Source organism: Cheilinus undulatus, linkage group 2, assembly GCF_018320785.1.
Source record: "Cheilinus undulatus linkage group 2, ASM1832078v1, whole genome shotgun sequence".
NCBI lineage: Eukaryota > Metazoa > Chordata > Actinopteri > Labriformes > Labridae > Cheilinus > Cheilinus undulatus.
The window spans coordinates 16971395-16998919 of record NC_054866.1 but is presented as its reverse complement, the minus strand read 5'-3'; the positions used below and the strand labels follow the sequence as shown (position 1 = coordinate 16998919).

Genomic DNA, 27525 nt, shown 5'->3' with positions numbered 1-27525 from the left:
GTTAATTTGACCTCAGACTAATACTAATACTAATATGTGTTAGGGTTGATGTGCAGGACTATCTATTTTTAATCAAAAGGATAAGATAGGTCAGTTAGAAATTTATGTCTGATGGAATTTCCTAACAATTACAATGTAAATTTTTATCTGTCTTTGTCTCTCCCTTTCTAGAAATCCTAGAGTATGCTAGAGAGATTGGCATCGATCCTGAGAATGAGCCAGAGCTGATGTGGCTGGCAAGGGAAGGCATTGTTGCCCCTTTGCCCCCAGAGTGGAAGCCTTGGTAAGTAAGGCGGGATGGCATCATGGCCACCAACAGAAAATGGCCTTGAAAATAGATCATTTTAATCTGAACCAGAGTGTTTATTCCTGTTTTGAAGTGCTAGGTGTATTAACATATATCACCACTACTAAAAATAATGATAATGATACAAATAAAATAAGATAAAGAGTAAATAAATGCTATATATATCCACAGTATCAACATAAAAGTACAGAAGAATGTGATGACAAGAAAAAAGAGAAGCTGCTTTATTGCATGTGCAATGGTCCCAAGGGTTATGCTATATACTGTATGTCATTACCCCCCACATACACATCAGCACATCCCGACACCATCCACAAATTTTTAAGGGGCTGGCTAGAAAAGTCTTGGTAATACCAGGGTTAAAAAACCCAATTGCCTTTACATATGCTCAATGGGAAAGTAGTGGGCGTTTTGTGTATGTGACTCCTGCGGTGATTGGTAGACAGCACCAAGCAACACATTTGAATTCCCTTCACTTACGTGGTGTTGGAGTGTTTTTTTTTTTTGTTCCTGCTACCAAACAAGGGTTGAGATCTGTCTTTGACACCTGTAAGTGGATAGCAGCCATCTCTTAGCATCATCTCCAGGGAAATGTCAGCTGGAGTTAAGCCATTTAAATAAAGCACCAGGCATTAAAACAAATATCTATCTCAACACTACACGAGATGAAGACATTGCAGTTCAAAGAGGGTTTCTGGGATTTTTAAATCAACATAAAAGTATGGTAATCAATTAAAATGTGAAAGAGGTAAAGGCATCACGTGTCTTTACTTGGAGATGCAAAATGAAAACATAGCATTTTGCTGTGTGAAAAAAGGTGACCCTTTTTACCAATCATAAAGTAATCCCACAACAACAATTGCATAGTTAAACCCCAGAGTGGCAAAAACTACGTCTGAACTAAAAAAAGCATCTAAACAGTAAGGTGTAATTAAACCTCTGTTTGTCCCATGGCTTATGTAAATGAAATCACTTTTACAAACTAGAAAGTTTAGTGTGCGGTTTTATTTCTTTACAGATTAAACTAATAAATATTTAAAGGAATATCTGCTAACTTTAAATGATTGAATGATGCAATCAGTCAATCTACCTAGCATCTCTCCAGCTAACCTGGTGTCTTTTGGAGATGTTGAACTTAACCATCTCCTCTCCCCTCCTCTTCTCTCCCACAGCCAAGATGTGACAGGGGACATCTACTATTTTAACTTCTCCTCAGGCCAGTCAACCTGGGATCACCCCTGCGATGAGCATTACCGCCGCTTGGTGGTCGAGGAGCGTGAACGTGCCCAGGTCAATGCTGCTGCAGGGGGCACGGGAGCAAAGAAGGATAAGGAGAAGAAGAAGAAGAAAGAAAAGAAGGAGAAAAAAGAGAAGAAGAAGAAGGAGCTGCTCAAGACCCCTGGTGTCAGGGTTTTATCTTATTTAATAAATTTGTTCTGTAAATAATCAGCGTCTTTATGGGTTTTAAAATAATGCCCAAAGATATTGAAAATAGTACAACTTCCTTATAAATCAACTGACAGAAGAAGTTATTGTTACCAAAAAAAAATCATAAATGGAAAGACACTTAGTTTTGTCAAGAATTTTTTAAATAACTTTTTGTATATTTGATAAACAAATCATTGAATCGATTAACTAAACTGGAAAATATTCCTCAGAACTACTAACTTGTTCGATGAAGACTGCATGTGTGTCTCTTTTACAACAGACTCTGAGTTCAGCCTTGGCCCCCCTTTCGTCCCCACTGGGTAGTCTGGCTCCGCTAAGAGGTCTGGATGCTCCAGGTCCTTCTCCTGCTCTACGGCGGTCACTTGGCAGCTCTGGGGGTCTGGAGCCCCTAAAGACATCTCTTGGGGTAGCGCTTTATGAGGGACCACATGCTCCACTTGGGAAATTTTCTGTATACCAAACTCGTTTGGTTTACTGTGTTGAATTTATTTTCTGTCAGGTGCCTCGGAGTGCAGGAGCCTCCAGTGTTTTGGGCAGCAGACATGGAGAGCGTGTGTCTCTCTCTCTGCCTGGCTTTGACGATGATGAAGATGAGAAGATCTCAGAAGCAGAGGTACACAACTTGAAAATAATAGCAGGATCATGAAAATAGTTAACCTGGCTGGATGGATAGAAAAATAGACTGTGTCTCTCTTATGAACCTGTCCTTTTCTTTTTTTCTTTTCTTTTTTTTTTTTTAGCCAAGCCCTCGTGGTTCGGACCGATTATTGAAGAACCTGCATCTAGACCTGGATGCTCTCGGAGGAGGCCTACAATATGAGGTGAAAATAACTTTTTGCTTTTCCTTGAACTCTTTAAGCCTCATGTCATGTTTAATGACAGCTCTTGAAATCATTCAAATAATTTTTTTTTTCTAGAATAATAAGATAGCCTTGAATAAAGCAATTATGCTCATGAGAATGCTGGCATTCTTGTACCTTTATTATGATCAATATGCTAGATTCTGTAATACATTTAGATCGATACAGTGTTTTTAATGGCATCAGTATGTCTTTATGTTGTTTATCATATAGTTGTAATGGAAAAATTGCATTTTTGTGAATGTGTCTTTGTGCATACTGACTTTAGGACAGTGAAGCTAGTGGTGGAGCTCCAGTGGAGGAAAGAACAGAGCCAGAGCTGCAGGACTTGGCCCTATCTGGAGACCACAGCCCTGAACCACCATCCCAACAGGTAACAAACCCACACTCACTCTCACAAACACGCACACTCTGTCCACTTTTGCAGTGGCTCCCAGCTTCGTCTTCATCATTCTCTCTGACATTTACACGTAACACACCTGAGTTTTATTATCTTCAAATAGGCAGGGGACATTCACGTCATGTCAAGTCAGTAGTTAACAGTGCATTCTTATTTCATACAAGTTAAAAGGATTATTACAACCATGTCATAATGTATTTATTGTTTTAAGATAAACCTTATGCTGTCACTGTATCTTTAGATCAGAAATGAAGTCCCACTTCAACTTTTTTATTGGGGAAAAAGTGGCGGTTCTTAGTTAATTATTATCAATCAGTTATGTTAGTCCCACTTTTTTCTAGCTAGCAGACATCTTCAAATAGATTTAAGTGTCCTTTTTTTTACAATACTGACATGGATTTCAAGTAGTGTTTGGCTATTTGGACTGCTTTTCTGAGCCTGTTGTTACCATCTTGTCTTAGAGTCAAAATCATCAATATAGATGCTGAAAATAACCTCAGGACTGTATTTTTAGGGGTCAAACCACCCTGTTTAGTCCAGTTCTTGCTATTTGAATTCAGAAGCTGCTTTAGTTTTTAATTAACTTATGCAAGGCAAGTTTATTGAAGGAGCATCAATCATACATAGGGTAATTCAAAGTTCTTTACAGAGTTGCAAACACAGCATTGGTCACATTATAATTGTTAAGGGACATGACTTTTAGCAGACATCAGAAATTAAAATAGAAACCATGTTAAAATATAAAATAAGTTAAATATGACATTTAGCAAAAAAGAGCTTTAACTCAAAACGTTAAAGTATCCTAAGGTTGGGCTATTAATAATAAGTTATCACTGCACACCAGAGAAGGGGACTTGAGTCCGAGTCACACTTAAGTCGCACACATCAGTGACTTGAGATTTGACTTGGACTCGTGCGCAAAAGACTCAAGACTTGACTTGGACTTGTGATTTGGGACTCGTGCACAATCTTCGGTTTTCAATTTTTCCATCATGATCTCTTGTCCCCCTGTCACTCTTTTCCCCTTTCCTCCCCTTCCGTTTGACGGTATGTGCATCTTTTACGCAGCACCAACAGCTGCTCTCCTCTCTTCCTCATCTTCTTTCATGCTGCATAACAATCACACACAACAACGACACACAAATGCAACGCTCACACACACACCTACTCTGAAACGCACGCTAAAACATTGGTATTGCAGACTTCAGGCTTCAGTCTGTTGAGGGTAAAAGTTTCAAAATACCTAAACTCTTTTCTCCCGCATTGAAGCTCCTCTCGGACCATGGAGGATCAGCGTCAGTGCTGTTTGTGTGTGCGCTCCAGCTGTGTGTGTGTGTGTGTGTGTGTCTATGTCGCCATGTGAGCCATGGGGGTGCGGCATGTTAAAATATTATTTGGTAAATATTCCCTTGATATTATATGTTTATGGGGAACAAATTAATGTTAGAATCTCTGCATTTCTGCTTATTGATAATGAACGGACATAAAAGTCGTCAGGAACGTTAAAACTTTAAATACGTTTCATTGAGGCAGCGAGAAACAGAAACAGATGGATAAGAGGCTGTAATGGATAAATTAGTAACTTAGAAGTCCAGGAGATTTTAGCTGAATAAAGTAAAATATAGCTTGATTTTACCCACATGAAGAAATTTACACCATAAATGATGACAGAAGTTTCTTAAGGAGAATGGAAGGAGAAATACTCAGCATACTCTGTTGAAGATCTGCTCATTAAGTTTTTATTTTATTTCAGAATAAACAGTTCATTAACAGTTAGTGTTTTTGTGTTAGTGTAAAATTACTACCATTAAAGAAATATATCTGACAAATAACAAGAACATTTAATCTCCAATGTCTCAGTGTCTGTCTCTATCAGTGAAGTCTGACTCATGTGTCTGTAGTATTTCATATGTACACAGAGAGGAGCTTTATTAAGAGGAGAGCTGATATTGATCATGTTGATTAGGGAAAAAGAAAGAGCATGTGTTTCATCTTATAGCAGAGGTACATATGATATATAGCCCATACATTCCCAATGACAGAACTGTGGCTAGGAGAAACACTGAGTGGCTAGTAGCCATTAGTCACAGTGGCTTGTGTGAAAAAAGTTAGAGTCAAGCCCTGTTCATATGTGAGTGTACGTATGTGCACACCACGGTGAGCCGGCCACAGACAATACCCCACCCTACTGATAGTAATAGTACAGTACAGGATTTAAATTCCTTAGATAGAACAATGCAGTGGTCTAAGCAGACTGGACGTCAGAGGCAGATCATAGAACGCTTATTACAACTATTAGAGACTTGAGACTTGACTTGGACTTGCAAAAAATAACATGTGCATCTCTGCTGCACACCCTACAATGCTGTGTGCCTGACTACAGAGTGTTTCCTTCCAGATGAGCACAGACTCACCTTCTGGTCTTGCTTTAGAGAAAGGAAGTCTGCTGGGCACAACCCTTTGTTCCCTCTGAAACCCCCCTACATGAGTGCTCTGGTGTTATATTTCATGCAGTCTTACAGTCTTCTTAGTTATAACCAAAACCCTCCATCAGTTTTCATTAAGATGCTTAAATTATTTTTTCTCTTTTAATTCGTATTTGTGTATTAGACTTTTCGCAGAAGTAATGAGGGAGATGTTGAAACCTCTTTGAAGTTCGATTCTACGATGCACTAAAATTTATTAAATCAAATAAAAAACAATAGTATGGCTCCTGTGATCTCAAAGCTTGTCTCCGCACTGCTTCCTTCTCAGCCAGTTACTCTTATAAATCACAATCAAAAAATGCATGCTTAAAGTCTGAAAAAAAAAAATCACAATAAAAAAAAGAATTATAATATTTAAAGCAAATATTTTTCACTAGGCATGTATAATAATTCCCTTTAGATGGCAATAGGATGTAAACCTTGTTTTTCACTCCATTATGATGCATTTGGATGAAACTGAAGATAGCTATCGACTTCCCTCGGATTAGTTGGTAAAAATGTATTTTGGATGTAATTTCCTTGAGGAACAACATGGTGCAGACACAGGATATATGTAGAACAATGAATTAGATAGGCACAGAAACTGTGATTTGTAGCTGAAATGTACTCTTTAATATCAGTTGTTTTAAACCTATTTTTATTTTGTTTTATGTACCAAAATGATATCACCATTTTAGTTTTTTATAATACCTCACATCTCTACAGTAAACCCTTTGCTGGGTTTTGCACCTCGCTATCAGCGACAAATGCAGCGAAGGGGCTTTAAGCATAGCAGTCAGCAACAGTGGGAAAACGAGGCACGTCAGGTTTGTTTGTATTGCATATTTCAGCAACAAGGCAACTGAAAGTGCCTCACCCAGGACATCAAAACACCATGACAAAGGGGATAAGAATCATAAAGACATATTTGATCCATATAATGTATGGATGCACAATATTAGATTTTTGCCGATGTGCCAATATGAACAAAATAATTTAAGCCAATACCAATATTTATGATGGTTTTTTTATGCCTTTATTGATAGAAGAGGACAGTGGACAGAATCAGAAACAGGGATGAGAGAGTAGGGGAGAGACATACGGGAAAGTGCCACAAGCTGAATTCGAACCTGGGCTGACCGCGTATATGGGGTGCACCTTAAACCACTAGGCCACCTACACCCCCCTGATACCGATATTTAAATGTAGTTCAGAAGTAAAACTTCAGTCCTGAAAAAGGCACAATTTAGAGTTTGAGGATGAACAACTTAACACATTTCAGTCCACAAAACACACTTTACAGTGTAAAGAAAGTTTAAAGTTTAAAGACTTTTGCTAACATAGGTATGTTGGTGCAGCCTAAAGCTTCTCTAACTTCTTTGTTCATGCAGCTGATATTGGCAGATTTCAATAGACAAAATATCAATTATAAATATCCCCAATATAATGTGTTTTGGTGAAACCACATAAAGTGAAAAAGATTATGTGTCAGCATGGAATTTATATGTTTTGATTGTAGCCCGACTTGAAGTCAGGCCTGTACATTTTGAGGATGATGTATAAAATGCAGCTTCAAGTTTATAGATGTCTATAATTTGAATTGTGGAACTGCTTTCCCTTTTAATAATTTAAAACTCCTCTTAGGGGTTTTTTAGTTGGTTTTGAAACTGACCAAATTGATTTTGACACTTCTGTGTAACCCACAAAAGCAATCATGGACAAAATGGGCATGGCAATTTCTAATGTGTTACCACTTTAACCACTCACTATGAATCAGACAAAATGGGTTACAAAAACAGCTTTTTTTCATATGAAAAAGTGATTGCTTGAAGGGAATGTTACATTTTACTTTTTAAAGCAAGAAGAATGAATTTTTTTTTTAAACCAAGCAAGAGGCAAGGTAAACTGCTTCATCCAAAGGTTGGGAACAAAATTGAATAATTTATTCAAACTGACTCTGTAAATCAATTCTGTTTGCATTATTGGGGACTTGCATAGCCAAAGTACACCAGAGTTGGACTAGTATTTACATGTATTTGTAGATTTTATTGAAAGTTTTGACTAGTCTTTGTTGTTCATGTACAGTATGTCGATTCATTCTGCCACTGCCATAGTCGTTTCATATAATCGTGATTCTAATCCATCTGTTATTACTTCTCTCTTTTTCTGTGACTATTTTGACTTTCAAACCCCTCGTCTTTGCACTCTGTCCCTGGATTTGTTAACGTAGCTGCTGTGCTGCTGGGACTTGTCCTATGGGCACGGCTGCTACTGCGTCTTCCTGTTTGTCCTGCTGTCTTCCTACTGTCGTTGTTACTGCTTTGCTGTCTGAAAAGCAGCAGCATGAATCATTACCATCAAAACAACAAACATTAATATGTACTTCTGAATAATATGACTTCCTAACAAGTTTGCCTTAAAAGTTCCACTTGGTTCATGAATCTTTTACAGTTGTTGTTCTCCCGCCTCATGAAAGTCAGCAAATCATTTGTTGTTACCATAAAAAATGCTCCACATCATGTCCATATGATGTAGAGGGACACGTGTGTTAAGTTTCAGTTGTTTCTTCAACATATTGTGGGTATTCCCAAAGAAAATTAACTGAAAATTTACATTAATCATTTTTATCCAACAAACTTACTGTTTGAGTGTGAGTGCCTGTGTTGGAGAGATGTGTGTATTGTTGTGTGAAATTTCTATGTGGTTGTTATTCTAAAGTGGTTGTGGTATAAATGTTTAACATGACAAAAGCCCCTTTCAAACATGCACTTCTGAAAATTATAGGACAGTCTACCCCTGGATTGTTGGATTACCCATCACACACGTCCCTCGTAATGTCAGATTTTCCCTGTATTTCCAGTATCAACCAGGGTATGAAGTGTCTTTATTACATGCAGAGAGATTGCACTAGTCAAACAGTTGTCAAAAAGCCATAGCTGGTTATAATCATCATCATCCTTTCCCACTTGCTCATAGTGTAATTCCCAGAATACTGCATTCACATGCCAGCTCACTTGGCTTCCAGCTGTTTACGTTCACACATGTAGCTTACCCCTGAAATTTTGTGAACTTTTCAAGACTTTGTGCATGTATGAAAAGGGCTAAATTTTAAACTTTGTCCCTAAAAGATGCATGATCCACTAGTTTTGCATGCAGCAATGTTCATCATCATCATCCTGATGTCTTCCAGTGAGAATCTTAATCCTTTTGTCAGCCTCCTTCCCTCACCTGCCCTCCACCATTCTTTTATCTCCTCTGTCTCTGCACGCCTTCCTTTGTGCCTCTGTGTGGGATGGATGGACTGTTCTTCCTATTGCCCTCCACCAAGGACTCTTTGAGGGGCCGCAGCCTCCGCCTGTCCTCACTGGCGGGCAGCAGAAACCGCATCAGTGAGGAGGGGACGGGTCATGACAGCCCTGAACCTGAACAAGTTGCTGAGCTGGAAGTAGCCGAGGAGTTACATGAGGCAGTGGAAGACGAGCAGGAGGGAGGAGAGTTGGAAGATGAGGGTGATCAAAATGAGAGAGGGGAGGATGAAGGAGGAGGAAAAGCAGAAGAAGATGAGGAGGAGAAAGAAGCCCAGGATGAGGGTGCAGATGACAGAAACAGCAAAGAGGAGGATGAGAAAGAGGAAGAGCAGGGAGGAAGTAAAGGGTTTATAGTGAGTGTGAAAGAAGGAGGGGAGGAAGAGAATAATGAGGTTGAGGAGGAATACCAAGAAAGTGATGATAGAGAAGAGGAAGAAGGGGACAGTGAAGTTTTAGAAAGAAAGATAAACAATGAAAAGCAGAAAAGTGCTAAAAAAGAGGAAAATAGCTGTGATGATGAAGTGGAGCATTTCATCGAAAGTGAACATGATGTGGCCAAAGATGGAGAACAAGAAGAGACGGATGTTCCAAAAGAAGAAGAAAAGCACACATTTGAGAAGGGCAGTGATGAAGAAGGAGGGAGTGAAGAGGAGGAAGGCAAAGGTGGCAGAGAGAAAGATAAGAATGAGAGACACAGAGATGATGAAATGGAGAAAAGTAACAGTGATGTAGAGGAGGTAGAGACTGGAGGCAGAAAAGAGGGAAAAAAGGGGGAAGAGGAGAGTGAGAGCGAGGAAGCTTTGCAGAGATGCTCCCTGAGCCAGAGGAAGCTGACAGAGAGTGACGAGGAAGGGAATGACAGATCTGTGCAGAGCCAGAGAGTGGAAACAGAAGAGGAAAGGTTGGAGATCGATGAGGAATCAGATCTCCAGAAGCCCTTAAAAGTATCGGATGATGAGGAAGAAGTTGTCAAGGTTTTTGAGACTGGAAAGGCTCAAGTCCAACCGAAGCTGAGTGACATTAAAACTCTTAACCAAAAAAGAAAAGCTCTCGCTGACATGATGAGGAACGGGACCAATAAATGGCCCCTACCTGCAGAGGTACGGTTGGTGTTGCCTCTGTGTGCTCACACCCAGCATTGCTACCTGACCCCAACCCTGCCCCTGCCTGGTGTGTGCATGTAGTTCCAAGAATCCACTGCCTCAGGGGCTGCAACCTCCAGGCTGTAATCTAAATGTACACAATCTGTTTGAGCCCCAGAGGACTGGATGGAAAAGTCCTGATTGTATTTTTTTATTTACCATTGACCAGGCGGCCTATTATATTGGGCCCTACGATATCCAGATTTCATTTCGGCTTTTCCAAGTTTGATGATGAATTCTTTTGAATTCTGTGTTCCAAAATTCAAACACCTTCTGTAATTATAAAGAATGTCTAATAATTTTTTGGATACATGGAATTTTACAATCTATCTTAAGTATTCATAATTCAAACACCACAGATGACTTTGGTTGTTACCTTTCTATAGAAAATAATGGAATGCAAGTGAAGCTATTAAGTTTTGGAAGGTTCTGTCTTAGTTTTACCATACAATTTTCCTTAATTCTCTTTCTTATTTACCAACTTTTCTTTAACCCTTTTTTACACACCTCACACCCTTTTTTTACATTTTTGTCAAACTTTATAGTTGTAATTTTCTTATAATAGTACAACTAGTTTTATTTTAACTACTAAAAGAATCACAAAGAAGTTACTCTTTTAAAAAGAGAGAGAAGACTATCAAATTCTCACCAGAACTGTACAATTTAGTGGAAATTTGCCTACCATTTTTGAAAATCAAGAATTTACAAAAAATTGCATACCAAAGACTTGTTTTTTTATACCTGTGGTATTTTTATGTATCTGGGGTACTGTGCAGCCTGTTGCACCAGCTATGTGTAAGTTCTGCCTTAAGTTATGGTGTAAAGTCCACACTAAACCCTACGGTGAAACTAGTTAAGTTCTAACTTAAGTTGTGATATTGTTCAGTTGCACCACAGAGACGTAAGGTTGATCTTAACTAGTAGAGATTTACGTTCAAACTCACCAAAATGTTGTTGCAGATATGACGTATTCTCTTACTTTAAGCAATCACTCAAAAGCATTTTTTAACCCCGTGTTTGCTACAGATGCCAATGGCTAAAAATAATGTTTGCTAACTGCTGTTACTCATCAAACAGCATCCAGCGTGGATGAAAAATATGACAGGACATTTTACCTATGTGAGTATTGTGAAGCCTACAGTCTAAACCTAGAGCCAGTATAAAATATTAACACTGACATCGTGTGGTGAAATTGCTGATAACAAGATAATTTAACAGTGGATGGCGGAAATGATCTCTGCTCATGGAAAACAACAGTGTTACTGATCATGGAGAACACAGTGATGACTCCATATTTCTGGTGAAGTCCTCAACTCACGTCACCCTCCGGGTTATCACATCTTTAAGAGCTGTCACTATGACAGCTAACCTTGCAAAGCAGATGGATACGCCCATTTCCTTGTTTCTCACTGGCGAATCCATCTTGCAAAGCTCCCATCCGAACTGTTTGGGCCCGGTTAGAAAGTGACAGGACCAATCAGTGACGAGGGGCGGTACATTTCAGGCGCAGCAGAGTCGTGACGTAAACAAGCAGGAGCAAGAGCTGGTGCAGTTATGGAGGAAGAGATTAGCATGGATGCTGCTTAAGTGCCAGATTTATCAGAACTTGACAATATTTCTTTGTTAAAAGAAGAACAGCAGTGAGTTGTTTTCTTTTCAAAAATGACAAAAGTCGAGTACTTACATGTCTATATTCACCATGTTTCGCGTTTTTCCTCAGTAGCTGCGCATGTGCAGCTTGATAGCGGCTACGTCACATGTTTTGTTGCTCTGATTGGCCCGTAAGGATGTGACGGACAGAACATTCACCCAATCATACTCCGAGTTTTTTTCAAAGCCTCTGCCTTTTCTCAAACGTTTCCTATTGAAGCTTTCCCAGATGGATGTGTGAAACACATGGATGGATGGATGTGTGAAACACATCCATCTGGCATGTCAGGTTATATGACAGCCATATTCTAACAGAGGATTTTACACCTAGTAGGGGGTAGGTGTAAGATTTAAATTATAACTCAAGACTGCATTGAAACTATCACAGCTGGTGCAACACCTTAAATGTTAGGAGAGCGTTAACTCTGTCATAAGTAAGAACTTACGTTCAAACTAGGCTACGTTTGAACTTGCGCACAGCTGGTGCAACCCACAGCAGAACTTTTAGGCATGTTTTGGCCAAAAACTGAAGCTGAAGTGAGGCATTTAATGGCAAGTGAGCCCATCTGAGAGCACTATCTAGGTGGGAAGGAGGATTGACACAACTCAGGCTGTGCTCTGGATGTCCTTACATATTACCAGGTGCTTGGGAAAATAATCTGTTCAAAAAATAAATTAAGAGGTGGATAAGGCGAGTAAGCACAATCCAGGCAGGTAGTAGGGTTTCCACAACCCCCATGTTCGTGCTGTGGATGTCCCGAGGGCCCTGAAAAACTGTCAGCCATCCCCAGGCTGTTGTCAGGGGTGGAAAGGCCTGGACAAAAAAAGATGCCATTGAGCATGACCTTGGTTGCTGAGCAATACGTGTGTGCCAACATGTGCCAAGCTTGACTCTACCCCCCACCTGCAGCCCTGGTTGTGGCACCTCAAGCCCCATAGTGAATTCTTAGTGCCCTACATGCCTGAAACTTTTGCACAGGACTTTATATTACTAGTTTTTATAAACTAAATTCCTACAAACCAAATTTTAACAATCAAGTATATTGACAACTTCATTTCAAACAGACCTACAACCTCGGCCTTTTTTGCACTCACTTCTGCTTTTATGGCTTTCTGTGTTTTAAATGCAATAAATGCTGAGTTCCATAGTCTTTGAAACTGATACTGAGAACAATGACAGCCAGTGATTTACACTGTCTGCTCATACGTTTTTAACTTTGGAAAAGGGAAAATACCATGTAAATAAATTACATCCAACTTTTGGCTAATTCAGCAATATTAACATGTTTTATGTGTGACTCATATTTCATTCTCCATTTTCTCTGCAACTTGGAAATCATAGGGCCCTTCTTTTCCCTACTTGCCTTATTCAAAGTGGTTAAATTTAGATAGTTTGACCAGTCATCAATTAGCTTAATTTCTGAGTCTATTTGCTTCCATTACAGTTTGCTTGAATCTTTTACTCTGCATTAGCACGCCATCTTGTGGTTAAGTTTGCACGACCCCTCTGCTTTTTCCTCATGCTGTGTGTTTCTGTGACTGTTGAAAAGCTAGCATGCTTTCATATCTAGAGTTGCTTTTGTCTCTTCACTTATGTGCATAAAAAGTGCTCATTCAGAGCTGTAACCTTGTCTTTTTGTATATGTTATTACAGGAGTCTGAGGACAGGAAGAACACTGAAGAGGCTTCATCCTCCATGGATGAAAAGGTACTCTTATTATACAATGTGGCACGTTTACACATAAATTTTACATTTGTTTGTCTTCAACCTGACTTGCAATGTTTCCTAAAGCTGTCAGAGAAAAATTTTGACCTGTCTGGTACCGTCAGTCCACTGGAGAAAGACTACAAAGAGGAAGCAGAAGAAGAGGACAAGAAGGAGGAGAAAACAAAGAAAGCAGAGATTCCAAAGAGGTTTGTTGTATATTTTTATACTAGAGAGAGAATCTGTTTAAAATGTGCCTGATCAAAACAGGCAGATAACTAGGGCTCTGACAGCTAACCCCCAGACGACAGTCGTTTTCTCATCTGCTCCACTTCTCCCGTCCTCTTTTTTCTCTTAATAACGTTGGCACCAGGAATAGTTACATTTTCCTTGGCAGCTTGACTTTTTCACACGAGAAGGCAATAGCAAAAAGAAATTCTAAGACTGGGTATGATGAGGGGTGAGAGCTAGTACGGAGGGGGTAGCTCAGGGACCTTGACTTTAAATCTGTATTGATAATGAAAATTGTCACTTGCAGAGATTGTTAAGCACAAAAAAATTCTGCAATATTGTTGGACGTTAATATAAAGAAAATGTACAAAGTCAGAAATAAACGAATAACATTGAAAGTTGTGTATATGTGTGATTTCAATTCTGTAGGAGTTTACAGACCACTGGCAAAGACAACATCACAGCTCAAAAAATTGACCGACTTGTGCTGCACCAGTCCAGTCCATCACACTCCCTCTCAGACTCGTCCCACGCAGGACAGGTTGTCAATTTCCATATTAAAACTGAAGGTCTCGGCACCCCTCTGGAACTTCAAAGACCTGAAACCTCAAGGGGTCGCCTGGCCCGCATTTCAAACACCCAACGAGAAGACACTGAATCCTCCTTTCAAAACAGAGCGAGCTCCCCGGAAGAGGAGTCAAGCTGGAGAATCCAGCAATACCGAGAGCAGAAAGAGGAAGAGGAGGAGAGGAGGAGGGCAGAGAGGGTGGAGAGAAGTCTCAAAGAGAGAAGGGATGAAAAGGAAAGAGAGAGAAGGGAAGCTGATCGTGAGTTGGAGGAGGAGAAGGAGCGAATGAAGACAGAGAAGGAGAAGAGAATGCGCAGACTTCAGGAGGAGCTGAGGAGAGAAGAGGAGGAAGAGGAAAGGAGGCTTAAGGAGGAAAGTGAGGAAAGATTGAGGTAGGGAAAAAGATTAACATTAGTCAGTTTAATTAATCTTAATTCTTTGAGTTTTTCTGAGTCTTTAAAGTAATTACTAAGGATGCCCTGATTCTGTTTACTATATATTTTTTGTTGCTGCTAATATGCAGAAGTGGAAATTTTACAGGACTATTGTACTCAAGTAAAGTACTACTGTTGTTAAAGTTTACTTAACTAAAAGTAAAAGTGCTGGTTTATACATCTACTCAAGTAAAAGTAAAAAGTATTTAATTTGAAGTTTTCTGTAAGCACTGAGTACTGTAGCTACTGAAGAGTTGTACAGTACCTCAGTGGATAACTTTACTCACGTGCAAATGTGCCCCACATAAAAAAACAACACCAATCAACCAAAAACATGAACAAACATGACCCTATGGCAGGGATCACTTTACTACAGGCAACGTCGAAACACAACTTAACACATATAAAACACATCTAAACATTCTGCCCAAAGGCATGATGGGGAACTTTGCCCACACATCCCCACCAAATTTGAAATTGAAGTGTGCAGAGCTTTGATCAATTGACTCTATAAAGAGTTGTAAGAACACTGGTGGATCAGCACTGTCCAAAAACTCCAACACTGAAGACCTTTTAACTCAGAATGGAGATAAAATTACACTGTAGTAGTTAAAATGTTTGAAATATTTAATCCTAAGATATCAACACTCCAGTTTTTGCTGGATGATGTGGAGTCGATCACTTGTTATTTGCTACTCTTTAATCAGCAGAGGTGAAAAAGGTACAAGAGGATTGTTCTTCAGTAAAAGTACAGTTACTTGGGTTAAGACTTACTAAAGTAGAAGTAAAGATAGTGATTTCAAAATTACCCAAAAACACCACTCAGTTACAGTAATTTCAGTAAATGTAATTAGTTATTTTAAACCCCCTGCTAATACAATATAGTCATCTTTGAGTGAGAGTGGCTGATTCAGTGCCACTATCAATCATACTTTGTTATAAGTTATAGCAGCTAGTTTAGAGCAGTGGTTCTCAACTGGTCTGGCCTTTAAGACCCAACAGTCTGTATTAGGACAGATCGTTTCCAAACAAGTTTCCAAACAATTTTTAACAACGCATGTTTAGTTAATTGAATATGTTGCAGTTTGGAGCATGATTTGACTAAAACAACAAGAAAAGGGACAAAACTGACAAATTTTATACCCTCTTTCCCCCATCATTATGTGTCAACTTTTGCCAATTTTCCAGAGAACTTGAAAAATTACTTCATAATCATGTGAAAAGTAGCCATTTATTGCAAGAAAAGGAGATAAACTAGTTGAAATATTGACCACAACATTTAAATTTACCCAGTTCCACAGTAAAACAGTGTAAAATAAAAGGTATCAAGACATGTCCAGTAAGGACCTCAGGACTTTTGCCCCCATTTTTTTTTCAGACACCTAGTCACGACCCACTGAAAACTTCTCTGTGATCCAGTTTTGGGTCCCGACCCACCAGTTGAGCACCACTGATTTAGAGGTTGTTTGCTTAGCCTTGTAGTACACTAGGACCTCCAGCAGGTTGCAGTGCAACTGGATAAAAGAGCATGATAGTTATCCTTATTCAGTCAACAACATGCTTGCACCTACTCTGTTCAACAGAGTGGTACAAAATCCTACCAAGGAGCAGTGCAACAAGTATTCAACATTATGGACGACTGAATTACACAATTTGATGATTCATGTATTTATTTATTTAAATTACCACATGTATTAAAAGACTATCTTTTAGGCTAAACGGTGTATTAGTCTAATCAATAAAAGGCAATACATCTCAGAACATTAACTAAGTTGCATTATATGACTGATGTAGTTATTTCATGTTGCTAAGAAAACCAAATAAATTTCCCCTCCAAACAGCTATATATCGACATTTCTCCCCCAGAACTAAAAAAAACAAACAAACTTGAAGACAGAAAAAGAAGCGCTGCTGGGTCTCTGTGGTTTCACATACAGATGCTCTTTGGAAACTTTGGGCTTGATTTCCTCAGTTCATCAGATGAACCAAACCCAAAATCTCCTTTTCATGAAGCTGCACTTGAACAGATGATTAAAGTAATTTCCCCACCCAAACTCAAAACCCATCATAGTGTAGTGTTTTGTCACCTCAGTAGCAGCTTTAATCCTGCCAGTTTTAACACAGACTTGAACAATGGATTACAAATTTTAACTAGTGGGACTTTCTAAAAGTTCAGGAATCTTGCCTTGACTGGTTAGAATGAAAGAAGAACAGCAGCAGCAGACAAGTTGATGGAGTTATATCAAACCAGAAGTTTAAGATGGTGCGTTTTAGTTTCATTGATTCACAATTCTGATGTGCTTATTACTTATTGACTGGCAATTCTGTAATATAATTACACTACAGTGCAAAACAGTGCCTCTTTCAGCTGCAGGCATCAGAATACTAAACATAGATGATCGGTTCTGGTGAACGGTGACAAGAGGCATTAATTCTGATTTACCAATCACACATTTATAGAGCAAACCAGCCAAAAATGATGGATCGCCTATCAATCACGACATCCTCTATCTAGCTCTATTTGGGTTTTCATGTGTCTGTTCATGAAGATATTTTGTTGTTCCCACACAGACATACCTTCAGCTATAAGAGCATCCTTTGTAAACATTTTCTCGATATTTCCACAGGGCTTTGCGGCAGCGTGCCCTTACTAAGAGAAAGGAGGAGGAGGCAAAGCTGAATGAGGAGTCTGAGAGGATGCTGGAAGAAATCAGAGAGTCCATCCAGGAGGAGAGGGAGAGGCAGCAACAGAAGCTAAGGTCAGTGGGGCTGTCACAAAACTTCACTTTTAAACATTGACCTAGAGAATGGCCTAGCAGTTAGGTTGCGCCCCATGAATGCAGGCAGCCAGGGTTCAGTTCCAGCCTGTGCCTCCTTTCCCACATGTTTTTCCCCTATGCTATCATCCCTGTTCCCAATGGCATCCACTTTTCTTCTCTCTAAAGGCATAAAAAGCCCAAATATATCTTTAAAACAAAAACAAAAAGAAACAAAAAAACAAGAATATACCTAGCACTCTACACCCAAGTCTTCTGTTTTGTTGGCTTGATTTCAAATCATGCATCAGTATTGTTTACATTTTGGTATCTAAATTTAGAAAACTGGTAATTTGACAATGCTGATACTGGGATACTGAAAAAAAGCTGTCTATCATTGCCATTCATACATTAATTATAAATATTGCTTTTATAATTCCATATACAGTCTGCATGATTTGATCTCATTTCCTTTAAGTGCTTTGGGTTTTTCAAGCATGTAAACAGAGCTGTTGAGTTAATACCAAAAGATTCATGTACTGTAATTACCAATCGTAAAAGAGACCTTTGACTGATATTGTGATTGGTTGATGATCTCATTATGCATCACTTATTTATTTTGACCTGAAAATACTGACAAATGCTACTTTACAGATCAAATTATCAAAAGAAAATCACCATCAGTTCCTAACATTAATATTGATGTGTGGCTCCTGTGCACAGGGAGGAGAATGAGGTCAAGGTGAAAGAACTACTAGTCACTCTGGAGGAAGAACGAGCAGCAGAGCGAGGTAGACTGGAGGCCAGGAAGAGAAAAGACATCGAGCATTTGGAGGCAGAGTTGGAGGAGGATCTGCAGCTGGAGAAGAAGAGACTTCAGGCGGAGAGGGAGGAGAAGCTGAACTCTCTAAAACACGAGGTGACTGAGGATTAGTTCTTTGCTTTTGGAATGAGTTACCTCAGACTGCTTTCTTTTCAAAATAAAACTCAATAAAGCATGCCTGAGAGACACAGACCTATAATCTGATATGCTTGCATTACTTTCTCTGTATAAAGGTCAGAATCACAGATAGCAGGAGGGAACTCATGAGTCCACGACCTGAAAAGCAACTGGCAGAGTACCACAGAGAGGTCAGAGAACACAGACATTTATCACATTCATGATGTGCTTTTATTTTTGAATATGGGTTGAGGTTTAAGAGCTTTGCTTTTACGTTGTCTAGCTGGCCGGTGTTCTTCAGGAGGTGCGGGATGAAGTGCAGCGTGATCACGAAAGGAAGCTGGAGCAGCTGAAGGAGGAACACAGGAGAGAGATGAACAGCATCAGAGAGAAATACCTGGATGAAGTGAGAGAGTTTACATTTAACATTACTGTTTAGAAAAAGAACGATCCTATTGCCAAACAGATTGCTATGCCCTGCAGTTCTTATTGGATTAATGGTAAATTATTGGTGGTGTGACTTTGTTCTCCAGGAGACTGCTCAGAGAGAGCGCTTGCTCTCCACTCTGCAGGAGGACAGAGAGCGTCTTCAAGCCTTACATGCTGTCCAGTTGGAGAAGCTCCGCTTCCAGCTCGACTCACAGACACAGAAGACACAGCTGGCACACTCACGCAAGGTGACGCCAAATGGACAAGAAAATTTTCTAACAGCCCTCCCCCCATTAATTAATCAAAATTTTCAAATTTTGATTAATTAATGGGGGGGGGGCTGTTAAAAATATATGCTAATTAACTTGCTAAAGTAGCTTTGTAATTTCGATTGGAGCGCGTGTAAAATTTCTCTTTGCTCTTAATTCTCTTAATTTTTTTAAATTAAATCCACATTCTACAGATTAACACTATCCTAGATTGACTAGCAAGTGGATGATCTAGTAGAAAGTTTTGATGCCATTCAGAAGCATGTCCTTTCTGACGTTTTGTTCATATTATCTTTTACATCTACCAGTAATGCAATCTTTCTCAAATTATCAACATATACAATTAATTGTGTACAATCAATTACAAAGTTTTTAATTAATCAGATGTTTTTTTTATTAAGTTACAATACTGCAGCACACATATTCTTAAAGCCCAGGTTGTCCTAGGCTTTAAAGTTTAAAGCTTGACTGTGCCCCACAGGGTTGATGTTTTACAAGCTTTTAAGAAGTCCAGGCAGACTAAATGGTTAAAAAATAGCTTAGGGCTAAGGGTTAAATTGCAGAGTTGTGTCCACCTGTGTTTCTAAATATATCATTGTCATGTCTGTCTAAGCTGAAAGTTATTGTTAGCTTTATGAACTGGATCATTATTTTGCTCACTGAAGCCTTTTCTAAAATAATGATTTGTTTCAGAGGGTAAATATATCTTATTTGATTTTTAGGAGGCAGAACTGCAGGATCTGGCAGATCAGATGGAGCTAAAAGCCAAAGAGCTCAAGAGTCAGGAGGCCATGCTGCAGACAAGGGTGATTCATATTTTATACTGTTTATCACTGATGAACTAACCTATACCACATGGATTAACAATTGCTGTCACTTCTCAGGCTGCTGAACTGAAGAAGAGAAGGAAGAAGCTAGGGGAAGAAGAAGATGAGTTGGACAGCCAGTTAGAGGTGAGAACTTTCATTTTTCTTCCAGAGAACAGAGATTATATTCATCTTACAGTTCAGTTATACACTTACATATATTTGTGCCTCCAGGCTTTACCTCTGCTGATTCAGGAGAGAGACCAGCTGAAAGAGGAGCTGAAGAGGATGAGAGAGGAGAAAAATCAAGCCAGAGAACTTCTCCAGAGAGCCAGGGAGGAAAGAAGTGAGGCCAGAGATGAACAAGAGAAGCTCAGGGAGGAAAGAGACAAAGCTCGGGAGGAGAGGAGAAGGGCAAAGGAGGAAAAGGAGCGACTGGAAGGCAAGGTGGCACTGCTACAGGAGAGATGTGACAGTCTCAACCACAGGATCAGGTATTGTTTCCTTCATGGGATATCTATTTACCTAATGTCTTTATTATGGTTGCTAAAAGGACACAACGTTTAAATATTTTTAAACACTCTGATACCACATGTTCTAAAAAGATATAAGCTGTGTTATTTGAAGGTTAAATAGTGTCAAAAGGCACCAACGCTTAAAAATATCTTTGGATGGGAAATAATGATGCTTGACAACTCCCTTTGGTGCCTATAAAGATAAAAGCGTTGTGTTTGTGTTTTTCATCATATTTTGTCTGATTAGTGAGATGGGACAAGGGGAAGGAGCATGTTCCTCAACCCGACCAGAACCAAGACAAGACAGCAAGAGGACAGAGAAGGCAGAGAAAGCAGAAACCACAGCCCTCTCTGATGACGGAAAAGACTCATCACTTCATGCAGAAGACCTGGATGACCCACCACTGTCCCCAATACATGACAGCCACAGCAGCATGGATGAGTGAGTGAAGATAGAAGGAATACACAGGATTGTTACGAAACACTGAGGGAAATACTGTGTGCATATGAAGCCTTGGCCAGATTCCATGTCTGTCTTCAGGTGGATCTATCTTTCAACAGCCCTTTGAACCCTTTTCCAGAGGAAAACTATTAATTGAGTTTTATGGGAAATCTCCCAAAAAGCTTTGTGAATCACCATCAAAATTTGATAATTAGAATAAGAATCATCATAATATGATGTTGTTTCAATGCAGTACTATCCTTTTATTTTTTAACAAGCACTTTTTGAAAAAAGTCCCTCTTAGTAGAACTGCCCGGTTTTTGTTGCATCTGGTTCATGTAAATGTCATCAACAACCATGGATCTGGAGCTTAAAAGGTCATCACATGTTTTAAAGGAAGACTTAATCACTTCTTTCTTGTAACTCAGTTTAAAGGGGCAAGGGCACTTCAAAACAAAGGGTAGGTGTAGAATTTAGAACCTGCTTTAGGCCATTGACTATAAGCAGTTTCTCAAAACAGGTTTGCTAAAATTGAATCTTTTATATTTTTTTATATTTTAGTGCCACAATGACGCATGTTGCTTCCCCTTGACTGGTACTGATTGACTGTTGAGTATGTTCAAAGGGAAAAATAAATGGTCTTACAAAGAAAGTAATCAAAATTATTTCAAAGGAACCTAAACAACAACACTGACTGCTTTAGTTCACACTAAAAAAACACATCTTCCAAAAGGAGCAATGGACAAAGTTTATAGTTTATAGTTTTTCATACCCATTATTGATTTATTGGCATCAATGACACAAATATCCGTCCATCCATCCATCCATCCATCCATACTCTTCTCTTCTCTGTAACTGTTCAAAGTAATTATTTTGGAGAATTGTTTTAAAGTGAATCAAGTTTGAACTCTATTTTAGTTTTAAGTCCCGACTGTTTCACAGTTTCACCCCACAAATTGTTGCACATTTAGATTAATGTTGTGCAAGCACAGTGTTTTTTTTATGTAACATTCCCTTAACATAACCACCCTCACTTTACCTTTTTTCTCAAATACTAGGGACACTTTGTATTTAACCTCATCCCCTTTCCCCCATAGGTTCAGACGCTACATTTCCTCACACGGAGCATCCATCCAAAAAACGAAACTCTTCCTTGAGAAGAAGAGCAGCTGGCTGATGGAGCAACAGGCAGCTCTTCAGGCAGCTCAGACCAGCTCAACTGAGGACCCTGACCGGGAAGGAGGGATGACAGAGGAAAGATGTAGAAACCTCCAGCAGGTAGGGAGGAATGAGACTCCCCCCGAGCATGATTAGTGATGATGTTGTTTTGAAATAAATTATGCTCCTTTTACTCTGCTCTCTCGTTAGGAGGCCAGAAATTTGGTGGAGCAGCAGAAGGCAGTACTGAGAGGACAGAAACTTGTGCAGAAGACGGAGGAGCACCTTCAGCAGCTCGAGAGCTCTTTACCTGAAGAGGTCAGAAGAGATGTTCTATATTTGTATTTGTAAACTAATTATTAAAGGCTTACGATGTGATTTCAGGGCAGCCTTTCAAAGCAAAACAAACGCTTTCCTCTCTCCCCAGCCATGTCCACTCTTCCCCTGCCCCTGTCCTGTTTTGGTGAAAGTGAGAGTGAGCTTGTCCTTTAAGTCCCAAGAGGATCTTATCTTTGACCTGGAAAGTCTGTTGATTCCCTGTCACTAGACCTTGCTTAAAGGCGCCCTGGCAGGGCTCAGGAAGTGGACTGACATGTTTCAAGCCGCCATACCTGGTTTTAGACTTGGTCACTCAGTTATTCAAACAACAGACTTGAACTTGAACCAGCAATCCACTGGTTCCCAACCTACAATCTGAGTTACTGCTTGAATTCTTGAATTATGTGCCAAGGACTTTAATTTGTTTGTTGCAGTGTTATTAGAAGGGGAAACAGTAATTGTTGCTCTTTAATGAAATTGCACTGAGGTTTAAAATTCTGGTATTGTGACCACGTTAGTTTTGATGTCTAAAATGCATTAATGGCAAATCCTTTATAATCGTTGACTATTGTTTATTTTTATACCAGTTAATAAAACAAGTTGACAGGTATGCAAACAGGCAATAAATCATTGATTATATTCCCCTGTTGCTTTCTCCATATAGCCACTGATTGAGGATCTGTCCCGGCTTGGAGAGAGAAAGGTGACCTTTGATGTGACTGAATCTGACCTCAGCAGCACTATTGATGGAGTAGATGGAACAGGTGACACATTTTGTGGCAATTGTTCATCTTTCTTGATTTTTATATAATTAACTTGTGCTGAGGTTATATTATTGTCCTTCTCTCATCAGGAGCTCATCCCACCATACCAGATGAAGTCCAGGAGTTAGCCAAGTCCCTGCAGCAAATCTCTGGCCAGCTTAACACCGTCCTGGGTGCTTTGGGTTCACTGACCCAGAGACAGAACACTGCACCTTATACAGCTTACCCTCCACCTCTGTCTCAGCCTCACTCCAACCCAGCACCTACCTCCAACATCTCCACTTCCACCCCAGTCATGCCTCAGATTCACACCTCAGGCCCCAGCTCGTTACCTCAGTTCTCAGAGCCGTCCTGGGCCTGGCCTCCACAAGGGGCTGCAGCTGTCGCTCCTCTCTTCAATACTCCTATCAGTAGTGTGATGAGGGTGTCTGACGACTCCATCAACAGCAGATGGAACCAGATATTCCCTAGTATGGAAACAAAAGAATCAGTAGGCTTCATTCACCAATTGTCCTCCAAAATTTTGTTTTATTAATCCTGAACTGTTCTGTTTTCCAGGAGCAGCTGTGGACCCAATCTCTGCCAGCACCATGAGGCCGTCTGCTTACTCATCATACACTCCGGCAAGGTAGCTTTCAGTACACATCTAAACACCCCATCATCCGTATTATATTTACTTAAAAGATTCTGAAAATGCTTGTGTTTATTTGTATCTAAGTGAATTTGGTCGCAGCCTGCGGACGGTGCCAAAGTCAGTGGAGGTGGACAGCCAGAGGCTGCAGGGGTTAATTGATGGTAACAAGAGGTGGCTGGAGATGCGCAAGAAAGACACCAGCATGTATCCTTGAAACAGTTTATCCTAACAGTTGTACCCTTCACTGCTACGATTAGTCTTTGTTGTAGGATGCTAACCACAAAACATCAATATAATCACATGATAATATAATTAATATGTAAAAAATTATACTGTAAACACAGTGTAAACTCTTAAGTTACCCCAATAACTAACCTGTTTCACATTATATCCCACAGGCATAGCAGGGGCATAAATGTCCTACCTTTAATTTATAATATAATAGTGGTGTAGGATTAGAAACAAAATACTGTTCTAATAAAGATGCCTGATAATGTATTTGTATGGTATTGAAATGTAAAAGTCAGTGGCTGAAAGTGTGCTTTACTCTTGTTGTCTTTAACTAAGCCTTTCAGACCACTCTTCACTCGCTATCAGCCTCCTTCATCCAAGAGCGGCCTGCTCCAGCTGGGCCTGGATGACAACAACCAGATCAGAGTCTATCATTACTGAGGATGCTTTGCATAGCTCAGTCCTGTTGCACTGAGACCGACACTGAGGACGTTACAGCGTTCATGACTGTAACAGGTCATGGCTGGGATGTTTACACACGAGGCCTCGTGAGAGTTGGGGAATTCTCTCTATTTAGTGCTTTGTAACACTTAACTGGTATTCACACATGTACTTCTAACCTCATCCCAACTTGAGGGGATTTGACCGAGGGCTTGCTGGAAAATTTTCCAATAACTGGGATGAAAAATACGGCTGACTGTGTTTACACATGCCACTCATCCCAAAAATTTCAGCACTTTTGTACATGTGTAAAAGGGCTTAAGAGAAACGGAAACCGCCCTCCTCTGCTCTGTTGAAGAAGAGATGGCAGCTGAGGATATCGCAGGTTAGATTACACCATGTCTCAGAGGGCTGAGGACTTATTTCCTCCACTGTAACATCAGCTTTCAACAACATTTAAGTACTTGAATTTTTTTGTTTACACATTATATCCTGTGCCAGACCCGAGCCAAAAAGTTTAGTATCAGAAGAACAGGTGGATTTATTAAGGGTTTATTAATAGGAGACAATCAGAGAGAAGTATTTTAAGGTATATTTACTGTGTGTACTGTACTTCTTTTACTTATAATATGTCAGTTATGAACTTGCATGCTCTTGCAGGCAGAACATTACAAAAAGTGCTTCACAGCTGCACAGAGGTCAAGTTTTAGTGCAAAGTTGTGCCAGTGGTTCTTAAATGACTTGTATGTTCACAGCGTGTTTTTTTAATCTATTTTCTTCAGGGTTTATTTACTCCTAAAAACAAAGAAGCCAGTTTTAGAATCATACAGAGCTCCCCCTGGTGTCATTGAAGGAAAAAAGGGCGATGTGTAAATCAGTGCCCTTGGTTGATAAATCCATGCTCAACATGTATAATCCGTGCCCAACAATTTATTATCCCAACATCGCAGACACACGTTCCCTCGCAAGAGAACAAGGAATTGACACTTCTAGCTGCGTCCACTAAGTCCTTTACTCTAATGGTAGATTTGATGCTGTTCTGTGTTTTGCATTGGACTTTTCAAAGCTTGCTCTGTCATTTTGTTTTTATTGTGCTCTCCACTAAAAAAATTAACCTTTAGTTTCAGGCTGGCGAGAAATCAGCTAATGTTAGCTTTCCAGACTTGTTAGAGTTTAAGTTACAAATATAGTGAGTCTGTGCAACTTTTTGTCCTCTTAAGAAAGACATCATTTTTGCTAGGCATGCATGATATTAAATTTTTACCAACTTTCAATTTGCTGATATTTCCAAACTCATTTGAGCCAAAACCAATATCAGTACCTATATGTAGAATTAAGTCAGACCTAGAAGTCCTTAGTCCTAAGAGTGCATTTTAAATTTAAGGGATGAGGTTGATCAAAGAAAAAGACTTCAGCTGATAGAGATCTGTTCCGCCTAAAACTTGCATATGGCAGATATTTACAGCTGCTATATATATATATATTTTTAAATGTTGACAGAAATGTCCTTTCTGCCAATATGGTAATTAACTTTCTAAGTTAATATCTGCTGATACCTCTATCATACAAATAATGTCATGCCACACTAATGTTTGTAAAGCCATGCCTCCTTAAAATTTGATGATGTAGTCCTAGCTGTTTAATGCTTGTTACTTTTAGTCACATTTTTGTTGTAGTTACCTGTCATAGTTTTTGTAAACAAAAGCTTTAAGTCCATTTTAGTCTTTGAATAGTCATTACAGAAATTTTCTGTTCTCAGACAAACTCAGTAATCCAAATAGTACAATTGGTAATATAATCATGAAAAAAACTCTAACATAGTTAGGCAGAGGTGTCCAGACTTTGGCCCAGGGACCAAATGCGCCCCACATTCTGTAAACAAACATTTTGACAAGAAGAATTTATTGTTTATTTCTAAACCTAATTTGACAGCTCTGTAAATGGTGAACATATTGGAAACCAAAATCATCATATTTTGATTTATAATCCCCTTGCTGATGGCAGCAGTAAATCACAGTACCAATAGTGTTCCAGTGAGGAGCCAGTGGTAGCCAAGGCTGACCAGGGTTCCCAAAATCCTTAAAATAATTGGTGTTTTGCCTTATCAGCCATTAACTAGACATTTGAGTACACTCAATCGCTAAGCATATCTAAACCCACGTTAGACTGCTTTAATATCCTCAAGGTGAGGTATATAGAAGTGGCCTACTTATATTTTTTAATGTGGTCCTCAGTGGTAAAAGTTTGGACACCCCAGTATTGTGGCATTATCAGTGCTTCAAAGTACTTACATACTGCTTCAAAACTGTTGAAAATACTAAAACTATTTTTTACTAGAGGAGTACTTTCCCTGTAGGGTGCTTTTACTTGTATACCTGTAGAAGTGGATTTTGAGTATCCACTAAAATTTCTTGTTAATAAAATCAAAGCACACTTTTCACCAGCGTTTTCATTATCAGTTTTTAGCTAGTCATCATTTCTTCATAATGGAAAATGTAGCCGATGAATATTTATCACATTTTTATTAATTAAAGCAGCACTGGGTTGCAGAGCTTCTACGCAGAGGTTAGCGTTGTTGCCTCACAAGAGATAGGTTTCTGGTCTGATTTTTTCTGTGTGGAATTTGTATGTTCTCTGTATTAATGGGTTCTCTTCAGGTACTCCAGCTTCCTCCCACAGCCCAAAAACATGCTTGTTAGGTTAATTGGTGACTCTAAATTGCCCGTAGGTAGCGTGCCTTGGTTTTCTCTACTTATCAGTCCTGTAATTTACAGGCGATCAGTCCAGGGTAAATCCTGCCTTTCGCTTATTAACAGCCGGGATTTGCTCCAGCCTTCTGTTACCCTGAATGGGACTGTGTAAATAATGGATGAAAATCAACACTAAACCATGCTCACAGTTAACATGTGTCTTCATGTAACAGAGCTATGCACACAAATTGCACATCATCAGACACAGATTATGACTATGGGCATGGATTAAATGTGCATGGATTTTTCTTACTGAGAGCAGATTTCTTCAGTCGCTCTTTTTCACAGCAGCTCAGAGCCACTTTTGTTTTGTAAATACTTTATTTTAAATCCCTGATGTTTGCAGAGGAGTAGAAGTGAGTTGGTGTTGTAAGTGTAGTGTGCAGGCCCAGAGGAAAACATATTTTGTGCATATATATTTGTGTAAATCATGTATTTTTGTAGAAGATACTTCAATAAACACTATTTTTTATACACTGTTTTCTGTGTACAGCTCCTGTTCTAAGTGTGACTTGTTTTACTGATGTTCATTAAAGTGCATGAAAGCATCGCT

At 39.4% G+C, this 27525-nt stretch overlaps 1 protein-coding gene across 3 annotated transcripts in view; it reads left to right on the top strand.

The window, feature by feature from the left end:
- Nucleotides 1–27452, top strand: part of LOC121520697 (centrosomal protein of 164 kDa-like) — a 29175-nt gene extending 1723 nt beyond the window's left edge. Inside the window, exons 3-28 of one of the 3 annotated variants that reach the window (XM_041804276.1) lie at nucleotides 172–283; nucleotides 1480–1711; nucleotides 2016–2162; nucleotides 2256–2369; nucleotides 2497–2577; nucleotides 2885–2989; nucleotides 8810–9889; nucleotides 13236–13289; nucleotides 13374–13495; nucleotides 13947–14477; nucleotides 17147–17278; nucleotides 17999–18194; nucleotides 18332–18406; nucleotides 18499–18621; nucleotides 18749–18892; nucleotides 19636–19719; nucleotides 19798–19866; nucleotides 19954–20213; nucleotides 20482–20676; nucleotides 21774–21954; nucleotides 22045–22152; nucleotides 22817–22916; nucleotides 23006–23386; nucleotides 23475–23544; nucleotides 23635–23754; nucleotides 24126–27452. In XM_041804276.1, coding sequence (XP_041660210.1) covers nucleotides 172–283; nucleotides 1480–1711; nucleotides 2016–2162; nucleotides 2256–2369; nucleotides 2497–2577; nucleotides 2885–2989; nucleotides 8810–9889; nucleotides 13236–13289; nucleotides 13374–13495; nucleotides 13947–14477; nucleotides 17147–17278; nucleotides 17999–18194; nucleotides 18332–18406; nucleotides 18499–18621; nucleotides 18749–18892; nucleotides 19636–19719; nucleotides 19798–19866; nucleotides 19954–20213; nucleotides 20482–20676; nucleotides 21774–21954; nucleotides 22045–22152; nucleotides 22817–22916; nucleotides 23006–23386; nucleotides 23475–23544; nucleotides 23635–23754; nucleotides 24126–24222 — 4913 coding nt within the window. In that variant the 3' untranslated portion in view covers nucleotides 24223–27452. The other 2 variants (XM_041804291.1, XM_041804284.1) reach the window with 2 other exon arrangements.
- Nucleotides 27453–27525: the final 73 nt, after the last annotated feature.